Source organism: Peromyscus leucopus, chromosome 17 (genome assembly GCF_004664715.2).
Source record: "Peromyscus leucopus breed LL Stock chromosome 17, UCI_PerLeu_2.1, whole genome shotgun sequence".
NCBI lineage: Eukaryota > Metazoa > Chordata > Mammalia > Rodentia > Cricetidae > Peromyscus > Peromyscus leucopus.
Window position 1 is genome coordinate 52,290,347 of NC_051077.1, and position 15,118 is coordinate 52,305,464.

The 15,118-nt window shown below is 35.7% G+C and overlaps 1 protein-coding gene across 1 annotated transcript; it reads right to left on the bottom strand.

The window, feature by feature from the left end:
* Positions 1-3,335: 3,335 nt before the first annotated feature.
* LOC114709605 (zinc finger protein 844-like) lies at positions 3,336-5,463 on the bottom strand. Its single transcript, XM_037211792.1, has 3 exons — positions 5,442-5,463; positions 5,178-5,238; positions 3,336-4,037 (listed from the first exon to the last, which is right to left on the bottom strand). Exons 2-3 carry the CDS (start codon positions 5,182-5,184, stop codon positions 3,439-3,441), a joined length of 606 nt encoding a protein of 201 aa, XP_037067687.1. The 5' UTR covers positions 5,185-5,238; positions 5,442-5,463; the 3' UTR covers positions 3,336-3,438.
* Between the last annotated feature and the right edge of the window lie 9,655 nt (positions 5,464-15,118).

Here is a 15,118-nt window from a genome sequence, read left to right on the forward strand (position 1 = left end):
AGGATCTGACATCATATTTGCTCTCTACTGGTATCTGACATGCATTTGGTATATACAGTGAGCAAGACTTATACATAAACTAATTGTAATTCTTTTTTTTTAAAAAAACCATATACATGAAGAAAACAATTTTTATAATCTGGAATGACATATATGTCTTTTCACCATTTGTATATCTGGTGAACTGGGAGGCTAGAAGAGGCATCAAATCTTCTGAAACTGGAAATACAAGTAGTTCTGAACCATCTAATGTGGGTGCTCAGAACTAAACATCAATAGCCAAGAGGAGCAATACTACTGAGCAAACCCTTCAGCTCTGAAATATGCCATTATAATGCAGAAGATGAAGATGCTCAATTACTCCTTCTGTCTCCTATCACTTGAAGGAGATGAAAGTCCCTGTTAGATGGTGGTCGAAGAATTCAATGGATTTCTATCCCTCTGTGAATGGACTCTCCACATTTCTTATTTTCATTGTTAACATGGTTCTCTTAAAGAAAGCAAAGATTGCAAAAGGTTTTGTTGCAACCAGAGTCCAGTCAAAATGTATAAGATAAAGTTCCATAATTTGAAATATGCTCTTTTTTTCTGGAACTTTTTTTGAACAAGATATTTGTACACAGCCATGGCTGTCCTAGAACTCACTATGTAGACCAAGCTGGCCTCAAAATCAGAGATACTGGCCTGCCAATGTCTCTCAAGTGCTGGAATTATAAGCATGCACCTCTAAGACCAGCAGAGATGTTTTTAAAATGAATGAGTGAATGAAAGGATAAAATAAGATTTAAAAAAGAACCATCATTGTTTTGATGTGCAGTAATACTTCTTGAAATTCTATAATAATAATTTAAACTGGCAAATCATTTCATATGTTCTTAACAATTGTCTTATTTTCTTTGCTTTGTTAATTTCATCCACTTAAAAACTGTTTGAACTGTGTGTGTATAAACCTGTACAATGATGTAAATATAACAATGAGAGGACAACTTATATGTGTCTAATGTCTACTTTCCCTATGTGAGTTTTAGAGCTCACATGTAGGGAGGCTAGTTTGGCTGTACGTGACCTCATTTGGGCATTATTTGGGTATAAGATTCATTTATGTATGTGCTGGTATGTGCCTGTGCATATGCCAAAGCCCAAATGAAAACTTGTAGGAGTAATATAGGTCTCCTAGAGACTAAACTCAGGTCATCAGGCTTAGCAGTAACCAATTTTAGCCACTGAGAAACATCTTAGGCATTCATTTATGGTTCTGAGGAAGTATTATGAACAAGTGTTTAGTCCTAACACGTCCCCCCCTCAAAAAAAAAGAAAGAAAGAAGGAAAAAGAAGGGACATCAGTATATCATTTTCATTTACAAATAGAATTTTTTTATTCAAATTGTCCTACTTTCCTCCATCTTTAGATAACAATATGTTTACATACTGAAAAGATATTTTATTGTTGTAATGTTTCAGCTAATCTTATTTGCGCATCATTAAGACAGCTAAGTGGGAAATGTCTGTGGTATGCAGCGCTGGAACATGACCTTGATATCCATATAAAGATGGCCCAAATTAGACCCTACAAAGTTGTCTTCTGGTCTCCACATATATGTCATGGCCTAAAAACCCATAATCACATCACATCACACACACCAGAATTTTTTAAATAAATCTCATTGCTGTTATTGTTATTTGGCATCTCTAGATAATTCCCCTAGAAGGCAGTACTTCAAGATAAAGTGCCAAATATATAACTACTGTGTACAGGAAGAAGCATGGAACATCAAATAATATATGTATAGCCATATCACAACAAGCGATGCTGTGAGATATACAGTAGATTACTATTTGTCCTACTTTATTACATCTCTATCAGAGAGATTAAAATGCAGCTTTAGATACACACATGAGGTATTTATTGTTTCTTATATTCTCTTCTAGTAAGCATTTTAACATTAACATTGTTAAAATGTATACACAAAACAGCGTACATTGCAGGTATGTCTTCTATCCTTGGACTTGTACTCAAGAGGCTGACATAGGAGAATCAAGAGCTGAAATGTATCCCTGACTAATTACTGACATTTAAGCCAGCTAGATAACAAACAACATCTCAAAGGAATTTGTAAAAATATGAAAACAAAAACTGGAACAAAAACCCACCATCCTTTCACAGATACCCTTACTTGAAAAGTATGATCACATAGTGCCTGATGTTTAAATAAACAATGGACCACTTAGATTCAACCTATTCTATACATTGAAGCAGAAAAATACCTATAAACCAGGTAAAAATACAATAGAAGATGAATAGAAGCCACAGAAATAATATAAAAACCGCCCAATAAAATTCAGTAAATGGATTAGCCACACATGGAGCAACCTTCAATTGTTCCCAAATTTTCAAAATACAATCCACAACCACAATGGTTGACTTTACTATTATACTTGATTCAACATGGTAAATAATTTACTTCTTTCAGGCTATGATGAAAAAGACTTTATTGAAACTGTGGACAACTGTGAGGTTTAAAGTCTTTACCAAATTGTTTACATAAATAGGGTTTTCCTCTTGAATATGTTCTCCCCCACTTCCTAACATCAAGATGATAAATTAAAACAAGTCATTAAATTTTCACTCATGAATGTTTGTCTCATGTAAGCATTCATTCCTGTAATACAAGTGTTGGGGCATTCAAAGGCTTACTTACAGAGATTTTCTTCATCAGGAAATCTCTTTTCATGTAACAGAGAGCAAGCAAGAATGCTTGAAGTCAGAGAAATCAACCCTACTCAATAGGTAGTATCATTTGGGAAGATTTAAAAAATGCTGCCCTGCTGGAAAAAAATATGCCACTGGGGTGGGCCTGAGAGTTACATCCACACACCACTTCCAGGTCCTACTCTCTGCTTCATATTGCAGGCTCAGGACGTGAATTCTTAGCTTCCTGCTTTAGCTGCCACATCTGATACTTGTTGCCATGCCATTTTCATGGTGATTCTATATCCCTCTGGAACCAAAGGGCCAAATTAAACTCTTTCATAAGTTGACTTAGACATCATATTTTACCACAGCAACAGAAAAGACACTAATTCATATCCTTAAAATTTAAGACCTGCATGAATTATTTCACAAAACTGAAGAAGTATGAAATTTAAAAGGGTTACCTTATGATTTAAATTCATACATAGGGCTTTTGTCCATGAGTTTTGCACATGAAAACAAAATAAAGAGGGACATTATAATGCTTAAACAGATTGTTGACACTTGTCAGATTTTTTTCTCCAGAATCTTGTGTAACTACAAGTAATTGGCTAAATATCCTTCCAAATCCTTCATAGTCAGATTCTCTCCTGTATTCGTTTTTTTTTTTTTTTTTTTTCAGGCCATCAAAGACTGTTGTGATATGCCAGAGACCAATTCATTAGATCAATTATACACTGAAAGTTTTACTCTTGTATAAAGACTACCATAAAAAGCAAAATGGTAACACACTGATTACATTTATAGAATTTCTCTGCAGTATGACTTTTTCTCATGAACTCGAAGACTATGGATATATGCAAAGGCTTTATCACACTGATTATATTTGTAGGGTTTCTCTCCAGTATGTGTTCTTTTATGTTTTTGGAGATTACTGTGTAGTGAAAAGGCTTTCCCACATTGAATACATTCATAAGGTTTCTCTCCAGTATGTGTTCCTTTATGAATTTGAAGCTGACCATGACTTGCAAAAGCATTACCACACTGACTACATTCATAGGGTTTCTCTCCAGTATGTGTTCTTTTATGGTTTTGGAGATTACAGTGTTGTATAAAGGATTTACCACAATGATTGCATTCTTAGGGTTTCTCTCCAGTATGTGTTGTTCATTTATGTATTTGGAGCATACTGTGGCATCCAGAAGCTTCACCATACTGAATACCTTCATGGAGTTTCTCTCCAGTATGAATTCTTTCATGCCTCTGAAGAGGACTGTAATATACAAAGGCTTTAACACATTGAGTATACTCAGAGGGTTTCTCTTCTGAATGACTTCTTTCATACCTACAAAAATAAGTGGCACATATTAAAGCCTTACCACATTCATTACACTGATGAATCTTTATATCTGTATGAGTTAATTTTTACAATTTGGTCTAATTGTAAAAAGTTATAAGATCTTAAGATTTATACTCATGGTATTACTTTTCATTAAGGGTTGTTTTCCATCTTTGAAGATACCTGTGATGGTAAGAGCCTTTATTACATAGCTCACATTTATAGCATCTTTTTCTATATGAGATTTTTCACAATTTGAATAGAACTGAAAGAACTCAGAGCTTTACCATACTTACTGCATTCATAAATGTTCATACAGTGTGAGTCATACTACATTTGCAAGGTGAAACAGGACAAACAGAAGTATTTATACATTCCAGTACTCATAGAGCCTTTCTGCAGTATGAGTTTACTGATGTATTCCCAAGGAAGCTGGAAAACCAATTAATTGTAAATCTGTTTAATATTCAACAAGTTTACTCAGACTGGGAACTACTATGTATCATCTAGTTGTTCTGGGAAAGAAAGTTATGTTGTTCTTCCCACATCCCTGCGCTCTCATGGCTTGTATACATATTGAAATATGCTATACCTATCAAAGGAAGAGTAACAAGTAAATGGTTTCCACATTGCATTCACACAGTTTGACTTTCTATTCCTTATAGACGTGTAGTATGGGGATTAAGGTTTCTTCACAACAACCTTTTTGACTCATAATCTGCCTATCTCAATGAACTGAGCAAAATCACAACAAGTATATGAGTAACACTAGCTTTGCTGTGGATTATTTGCTTATTAGAAGGTTTTGGACATATGCTTATCACCTATTCAATGTATATATCCTTTGCAATATCTGAATGGGATTAAACTAAATGGACTGGCAGTTCTACAGCATAGCTCTCCTGGAGCTATGATTCAAATGGTGATATCAGTTAAGGAAGTATTTCTTTGCTTTCTTTCTTAGAGGAATGCCTTGGAAATATAGATTAGCTACCTAATGTTGATGTATATGGTCTTGTGAGAGTTTAATGATCATCATTACACTTTAAACTGTGCTATTTACACTGCTGCTTTTCTTTAAAATTTTCAGGACATATTAAAATTTCTTCAGAGGCACATTTGCATCAGCTTGCACGTGAAAATTACCTTCCATGTCTTCTAGAACATTGACAATGTTCTTCAATGTTATGATCTTCCCAACTGTACCCTGAAATATAGTACCAGAAAATGTATGATATATTATTGGAAATTATGCAAAATTTAACTTACTATCTTTAGAGAACCCTAGAAATTTGGCTCATTTATTCACCTCATTCTTCCTCTTGCTCAAACAAAATTACACAAGTGTATCAATAAACAAGAAACATTGTCCCCTTATTTTGAAACATGAAGGAAAATCCATAGTCTTACCTATAGCAGTGAGGTTCCTATAGGTCTCCAGCATTATGTCTTTGTAGAGGCTCTTCTGGGAAAGATCCAACAACATCCACTCTTCCTGAGTGAAGTCAACATGCACATTATTGTAGGTCACTGCATTCTAAAATTCCCCATACATGTGTACAAAAGAAAGCAGGATACTGATAACACTGTAAATGTATACTTCTTTGACAATATAATTGTCAAAGCCTCATAGTTCTGGTGCTTCCCACACTTATTCCATGACACAGAATTTCTAATGTAATCACCAAGTCACTTTAGAAGTAAACTGAATAAGAGGTTCACCTGTCATTTCTATACCCTTTGAATAGGATATAGCTTTGAAAGAGAAATGCCAATTAACAGACATAGAGACAAGCAAGCAGATGAATGGTACTGACTACATATCAGAGAAATTGAATGAATAATTGCTAACTACAAAAAGATGGGCAAGCTGAGGATATTGGCTCATGCTTTTAATGATGCCAGCACTCAGGAGGCAGAGGCAGGTGGATTCAATTGCACTAAATGCCACTTTGGCCTATCTAATGAGTTTCAGGATGTCCAGAGTTACATATTAATAAGATCACGTCTCCCTCACAAAAAAATCAAACAAACTAAAAAGGTAGAAAGAAATCAGAAGTTTTTACTAAAGTTCCTATAGAGTTATTCACTCAACCCAATTATGTATTGATCTTGCAGAAACCTGAAGTGCCACAGTTTAAACTGTAACATTAATAAGATCTTTACTAAAAGGAATGTGTTATAGTTATAAATAGACAGATAAAAACATTAGCAATGTAAATGTTGATCATAAATAAACAACAAAGGACAGGAGAGATGGCTCCACAGTTAAGAGCTCTTGCTTGTTTTGCAGATAGGTGGGCTCAATTGTCAGTACTTACATGGGAGTTCACAACTATCCATTTACTCCAAGTTCAGGGATTCTGAGGCCATCTTATGACTACTGTGAGGGACAGGCACATATGTGGTGCATATCCCTGCATACAGGCAAAAGACATATCCATAAAAGGATTCAAAATAAACATAGTAGGTAAGAAGAATGTAACAAACCTATAATCCAATGACTCAGAAGTCTCAGAAAACATTAATTGCCATCCTGGGAAAGAGAATGATACCCTCTGCCAATTTTGAAAATTCAAGATGTAGGTGAAGCTCAGCACAACAGCATATGCTTCATATGGACATAAACCTACGTTCCAGGCCCATTAGCCAATAATACAAAAAAACAAAAAAACCCACAGGCATGTTGGCCCAGCTTTAATTCAAGCATTAGGAGACAGAATCATTTGGATCTTTGGGTTGAGGCTAGCCTGGTCTACAGAGTTACTTTCAGGACAGCCAGGACTTCACATAGAAACCTTATCTTCAAAAACCATCTATAATAGTGTTGAAGACATGACAGCAGGACACAAGGAACAGAGAATGGGTTCAGGCTATAGATATGCAAATCCCATTCCCAATGAGGAATTTCAAACAGAAAGGCTCCTCCTACTAAAGGTTCTACAAGAACCCCAAGGAAAGCCACCAAGAAGAAACAAGTGTTCAAATCATCCTGTCTGGGAGTTTTTCATTCAATGACTCAGGTCACTATAGGCTCATGGTCATTCCATGAATAAAATGTATTTATTCTAACTTTAATGATTGCTATAGTCTGCAACAGCCCCTAAACTGTTCAAATATCCAAAGTCTCTTCTGAGACTCAGGCAATCTCATGACTGTCACATCTTGTAAAATCAGAAAACAAGTTACCTCTTTCCAACATACAGCGGCACAGAATGCCCATTCCCATTCCAAAGGAGAGGAATGGGGACATGGTGAGGGAAGATTGGACCAAGGCAAGACTGCAACCCAGCAGGACAAATACCAAATCCTATAGCTCTGTCTCAGACACATGGGGCTTCAATTTCAAAGAGCTTGGGTGGCTCATTTTCCCTGCAGCTTCTCATACATCTCTCTCTTTAGCTACTTGCAATTCCTATATGCAGCTCTCCATTGAAGATCTATCATAGCTTAGATATCTCAACATCTTGTGGTCTCAAAATGCAACCCAGGCTTCATCCTCACAGCTTCATTCAATGAAATCTCATACTGGATCTCTGACTCTGCCAAACATAGATGCCTGCAACAGTGGTGAACTGAAACCACAGACTAAGAACCATGACCTGAAATTTTTAGTCCTTGTTTCCAGAACCAGCACAACATGGGTGATCCTGCCAAGTTTGGCTTCTTAATTGGGATGTACCATGCCAAGCTTGGACCACAGTTGCAACAGGTTTTGTATAAAGCTGCTTCCTGAGACTAGGAATCACTTTGCCTAGTCCTTACATTAACTGCAGGCTTAAGAAGATAAAGTCTTACACTTAAGGTACCTTGCTAGGCTTCTGCTGTAGAGAAAGGGCCTTCTCTTGAATCAGGATGATCTCCTTGAAAGTTCCTGCCTCTGTTTCAGCACCTAACTGCTATCTGAAACTATATTTTAATTTAATTCTGTCCAACATGTTGCTTTTTTTTTTTCACTGTAGAACTGAATGAGTCATCAGTTATAACCATCCAACAAAGTAAATATTCCATCTAAGAAATCAACCCAGTACCTTTTAATTCTCTTACTCAATTCCTCATGGCATGGAAAGAATAAGAAAGATTTTGGGCAAAAATATTACATAAATGACCTCTAGCTTAATTTTTCAGAGTCTCTTCCCAACTGAAAACCCTATGACATTGACCTCTACTGTACTGTCTGCATTACTTTCAACATTCCCATCTTCCAGGTTCTACAAGAAGAGCCAGTTAAGCTCTATGTAAAGCTTTCTATGCCTTTTGTGATCTAAAGTCCTGATATCTTCCACACTCCTTTAAAAGACAACATTTCCCAGGTTTTTGCCTAGCAACAAAAACCACTTTTGGTGTTTTTTTTTTTGTTTTTTGTTTTTTGTTTTTTGTTTTTGTTTTGTGTGTGTGTGTGTGTGTGTGTGTGTGTGTGTGTGTGTTTTGGTTTTGTTGTTGTTGTTGTTCTAACTTGCTATTCTGTTGCTGTGATTAAATTCTCTAACCAAAAGCATCTCTAGTAATGAATGGGTTTATTTGGCTAATTTTGTCAGATCAAAGTCTGTCATTTTTTAAGTTTAGGACAGAAACTCAAGCTAGCAACTGAAAGCAAAAACCATGGACAAACATTGTTCCCTGGCTTTCTCTCTTCCTTGGTCACTGTCTCATGCTCAACTAACTCTCTTATCCAGCACAGGCCCACTTGCTTAGGGATATTGCTACCATGAGTGGAAGAACCTCCCCCCACATCCATCATCAATCAACACAATCACTTACAGACATAGCAGTTTCTGGATATTATGAATAAAGCTGCTATGAACAGAGTTGAGCAAGTCTCCTTGTGGTAAAATGGAGGCGCATCTTTTGAGTATATCCCCAAGAGTGGTATAGTTAAGTCCTGAGAATATGGATTCCCAATTATCTGAAGAACTGCCATATTGATTTTCACAGTGGCTGTACAAATTTGTACTCCCACTAGCAATGGAAGAGTGTTCCTTCCACTTGTTCCACATTCTTGCCAGTGTGAGCTTTCTCATGTGCTACTAACCTTAGCCATTCTGACAGGTGTGATAAAATATCAGAGTAGTTTTGATTTCAATTTCCTTGATGGCTAAGGATGTTGAACACTTCTTTGTTAATCAGCCATTTCAGGTTCCTCTGTTGAGAATTCTCTGCTTAGATCTGTACTCCATTTTTTTATTTATTTGGTTTGTTGATGTCTAGTTTTATAAGTTCTTTATTATCCTGAGTAAGGCAACCCAGAACCACATAGACAAACATGATATGTACTCACTTATTAGTGGCTACTAGCTGTTAAATAAACAATAATCATAGTACAATCTACAGACCTAGAGAGGCTAAGTAACAAGGATGGTTATAGGGGGCATGCATGGATCTCCTTGTGTCTAGAGTTTCTATTGCTGTGCCAAAACACCATGACCAAAAAGCAAGTTTGGAGCTGAAGCTGAGACCCTGGGGGTAGCTGCTTACTGGTTTGCTTGAGTTACTGTTCTAACTTTCCCCAATGATGGACTATGATTTGGAAGTGTAAGCCAAATAAAGCCTTGCCTCCCCAACATGCTTTGTGGTCATGGTGTTTTGACACAGCAATAGAAACTGCAACTAAGATCAATTGGTACCAAGGACTAGGATACTGTTTTAATAGGCTTGACCATGTTTTTGTTTGGAGAAATTTGGGCTTTGGTACTTTAGGTTAGGAAAGCAGTGGAATGTATTGTGCTGCTTAATGGGCCATGCTAGTAGGAGCATGGAAGATAGTGGTACTGAGTGTGATTTGAACCACTGTTGGGAAAATCAAGAGGTTTCAGAGAAGAATGTTAGTATGTTGCCTAGAAATCATTCTTGTGATATTTTGGAGAAGAATATGGCCTTTTAAAATATTTTGTAAAATCTTTATTGACAAATAATTCACATAGTATATAATTTGCCTGTTTGCACAATTTGATAGACTTTAGTCCAGCATCATCATAGGCCTATGACACAATCATAGGCCTTTCTATTTTAGAACATCACTGTCTTCAATTTCACACACACATATAATATATGGTGATTACATCCACCTTATTTTTTTAATGAACATAATATTTGCAATTGTAACCATTTTTAGTTCACAATTCAGTAGCATGAATTACATTCAAGATATTAATTATACCCATGATAATCATTAATTACACTCATGACATTAATTACATTTATGGTATTCACTGATTACATTCACAGTATTCATTCAATAACTATATTTATGATATGATTTATTACATTAATGATATTATGTCTTGATAATACTGTCCATTTGTGGGGCTTTTCCATCACACAAAACAGAGAATCTATACTTAGGAAATCACTGCTCTATATCCCTTTCTTCTCCATCTTGAGATAACATCTAATCTTTCTGTCTCTATGAATTTGTATGTTCTATATATTTCATGTAATACAATTCTATAGTATTTTCCCTTTTTTTAAATGTAAAAACATTTTATGTACAACTGCAGGCAAATAATACACAGATAGCTTGAACATAAAAACAGCTTATAAATCAAAAGTCTAGGGTTATTTGAAACTGGAAAATATTTTCTCTGTAGAAAATAGTAAAAATGATAACATTTCCCAATAAGCCCTTTCAAGCCAAATAATAGCTGAATTATACGTATAAATATTGATTAGATTCTGGGATACAGAAGAAATCTATCTTCATCTGTTCAGAGAGCTATGTTTTACTTAAGTTGTGTAAGTGAGATTCCTATTTATCTTCCCCTTCACTGTTTGATTTAGAGCAAACATTTTTCTTTAGGCTAATCCATAATCTAAAAAGATTTTAGCCTCCCCTCCTGAAAGTACAGCCCACATTTTCTTTCATCAGCTTGATACAGTACAAATTCTTATCTTAATAGTGAAATGTTTCTCTAAAGCATGCCCAGTGATTGGGCAAAACCAAAACTTATTATAAGCCACAGTCATCCTAGAGTCCTCCCTATTAAGTAGCCACCCTGGGTGTGTGGGTTCCAGTCTGATTGTCCTTTACTTTATGTCTAGTATCTACTTATGAGTGAGTACATACCATGTCTGTCCTTCTGAGTCTGGGTTACCTCACTCAAGATATTTTCTAGTTCTATCCATTTGCCTACAAATTTCATGATGTCATTGTTTTTCTCTGCTGAGTATTTGTGTATATGTACCACATTTTCTTAACCCATTCTTCAGTTGACTGGCATCTAGGTTGTTACAAAATAACCATTCTGGTTATTACAAACAATGCTGATATGAACATAGTTGAGCATGTGCCCTTGTGGTATGATTAAGCATTCCTTGGGTATATGCCCAAGAGTGGAATAGCTGGGTCTTGAGGGAGGTTGATTCCCAATTTTCTAAGAAAGCTCCATATTGATTTTCAAAGTGGCTGTATAGGCTTGCATTCCCACCAGTAGTGGAGGAGTGTTCCTCTTACTCTACATCCTCTCCAATATAAACTGTCTTCAGTGTTTTTTATCTTAACCATTCTAACGGGTGTAAGATGGTATCTGAGAGTCATTTTGATTTGCATTTCTCTGATGATTAAGGGTGTTGATCAATTCCTTAAATGTCTTTCAGCTATTTGAGCTTCTTCTGTTGAGAATTCTCTGTTTAGCTCTATAGCCCATTTTTTAATTGAACTGTAGGGCATTTTGATGTCTAATTTCTTGAGTTCTTTATATATTCTGGATATCGGCCCTCTGTTACATGTGGGGTTGGTTAAGATCTTTTTCCACTCCGTAGGCTGTCATTTTGTCTTATTGACTGTGTCCTTTGCTCTACAAAAGCTTCTCTTTCAAGAGGTCCCATTTATTGATTGTTTCTCTCAGTGTCTGTGCTACTGGTGTTATATTTAGGAAATGATCTCCAGTGCGAATGCGTTCAAGACTACTTCCTACTTTCTCTTCTATCAGGTTCAGAGTAACTGGATCTATGTTGAGGTCTTTGATCCACTTGGACTTAAGTTTTGTGCATGGTGACAGATATGGATCTCTTTGCAGTCTTCTACATGTTGACATCCAGTTATGCCAGTACCATTTGTTGAAGATGCTTTCTTTTTTCCACTGTACAGTTTTGGCTTCATTGTCGAAAATCATATGTTCATAAATGTGCAGATTAATGTTGGGGTCTTCAGTTAGTTCCATAGATCTACATGTTGGTTTTTATGCCAGTAATAAGCTGCTTTTATTACTACAGCTCTATAGTAGAGCTTGAAGTCAGGGATTGTGATGCTTCCAGAGGTTTTTTTTTTCCCTCCCCCCCACCCCCACCGAGCTGAGGATTGAACCCAGGACCTTATGCTTGCTAGGCAAGTGCTCTACCACTGAGCTAAATCCCCAACCCCAGAGGTTGTTTTATTGTAGAGGATTCTTTTGGCTATCCTGGTTTTTTTGTTTTTCCATATGAAGTTGAGTACTGTTCTTTTCAGGTCTGTGAAGAATTGTGTTGGGATTTTGATGGGGATTGTATTAAATCTATAGATTGCTTTTAGTAAGATGGCCATTTTTACTGTTAATCCTACCTATCCATAAGCATGGAAGATCTTTCCATTTTCTAATATCTTCAATTTCTTTCTTCAGGGACTTAAAGTTCTTGTCATACAGGTGTTCGCTTGTTTAGTTAGAGTTACCCAAAGGTATTTTATATTATTTGTGGCTATTGTAAAGGGTGATGTATCTCTGATTTCTTTCTCAGCTCATTTATCATTTGTACATAGGAAGGCTACTGATTTTTTTGAATTAATCTTGTATCCTGCTACATTGCTGAAGGTGTTTATAAGCTGTATGAGTTCCTTGGTCGAATTTTTGGGGTCACTTATGTATACTAACATGTCATCTGCAAATAGTGAAAGCTTGACTTCTTCCTTTTCAATTTGTATACCCTTGATCTCCTTATGCTGTCTTATTGCTCTGGCTAGAACTTCAAGTACTACATTGAATAAGTATGGGGAGAGCGAACAGCCTTGTCTTGTTCCTGATTTTAGTGGAATTGCTTTGAGTTTCTCTCCATTTACTTTGATGTTGGCTGTAAGCTTGCTGTAAATTGCCTTTATTATGTTTAGGTATGTTCCCTGTATTCCTGATCTCTCCAAGACCTTTATCATGAAGAGGTGTTGGATCTTGTCAAAGGCCTTTTCAGCATCTAGTGAGGTGATCATGTGGGTTTTTTTTCTTTCAGTTTGTTTATATGGTGTATTACATTGACAGACTTTCATATGTTGAACCACCCTTGCATCCCTGGGATGAAGCCTACTTGATCATGGTGGATAATTGTTTTGATGTGTTCTTGGAGTCTGTTTGCCAATATTTTATTGGTTATTTTTGCATCAATGTTCATGAGGGAGATTGTTCTGTAGTTCTCTTTCTTTGTTGCATCTAGCCATAGTCACCCACATACCGAAATCACATAAAGACTCAACAAAAAAAGAGAATTACAGACCAATTTCCCTTATGAACATATATGTAAAAGATACTAAAAAATTTTTGATCAAGAACACATCAAAAAGATCATCCACCATCATCAAGCAAACTTCATCCCAGAGATGCAGAGATGGCTCAACATACGGATGTTTGTAAATGTAACCTACCATATAAATAATATGAAAGAAAAAAACACACACGATTATCTCATTAGATGCCACAAAAGCCTTTGATAAAATTGAATGCTGCTTCATGATAAAAGGCATTGGAGAGATTAGGGACATCCTAAACATAATAAAGGCAATTTACAGAAAGCCTATATCCAACATCAAATTAAGTGGAGAGAAACTCAAACCAATACCACTGAAATCAGGGACAAGAAAAAATTGTCCACTCTCTCCATATCTAGTCAATATAGTACTTGAAGTTCTAGCTAGAGCAGTAAAATAGCTGAAGGAGATTAAGGGGATACAAATTGGAAAGGAAGAAATCAAATCATCATTATTTGAAGATGATAAGGAACTATACATGAATGACCCCCAAAATTCTACCTCTAAACTCCTACAGCTGATAAACACTTTCAGCAAAGAGGATGTATACAAGATTAACTCAAAAGAACAAGTAGCCCACTTATATATAAATGATAAATGGACTGAGAAAGAAATCAGGGGGGAAAAAACCTTCACAATAGCTTCACATAATATAAAATATGTTGCAATAAATAATAAAAAATAAAAAAATAAAAATAAAAAATAAAAATCAGAAGATGAAAAGACCTCCCATTCTCATGGATCTATAGAATTAACATAATAAAAAGGTCACCTTATCAAAAGCAATCTACAGATTCAATATAATCCCCATCAAAATTTCAACACAATTCTTTATAGACCTTGAAAGGACAATACTCAATTTCATATGGAGAAATAGAGAGCCCAGGACAGCAAAAACAATCCTGGACAATAAAATAACTTCCAGAAATATGACCATCTCTGATTGAAAACTATACTACAGAGCTATAGAAATGAAAACGGCATGTGATTGGTGGCTTTTAGACACATTGATCAAAGGAACTGAATCAAAGACACAAAAATAAATCCACATACCTATGGAGACCTAATATTTTGATAAAGAAGCCAGAAATACAAACTATAAAAAAACAATGCTTCTTCAAAAAATGGTGCTGGTCAAATTGGATGTCCAAAGGTAGAAAAATGAAAATAGATCCAAATTTATGACCCTGCACCAAACTCAAGTCTATGTGAATCAAAGACCTCAACATAAACCAGACACACTGAAATTGATAGAAGAGAAAGTAGGGAACAACCATGAATGCACTGACATAGGAGACAACTTCCTGAAGAGGACACCAACAGTTCAGGAACTAAGATCGATAATTAATAAATAGGACCTCATGAAACTGAAAATCTTCTGTAAGGCAAAGGACATCATCAGTAGGACAAAATGGTAGACTAAGAAATGAGAAAATATTTTTTAAAATTCCATATCCAATAGAGGCCTAATATACAAAATATATAAAGAATTCAAGAAAGTAAATATTTAAAAAAAAAAAAAAACAAAGAATCCAGTTAAAATTTTGGTACAGATTTAAACAGAGAATCCTCAACAGAGGAATCTCAAATGATTGAGAAACAC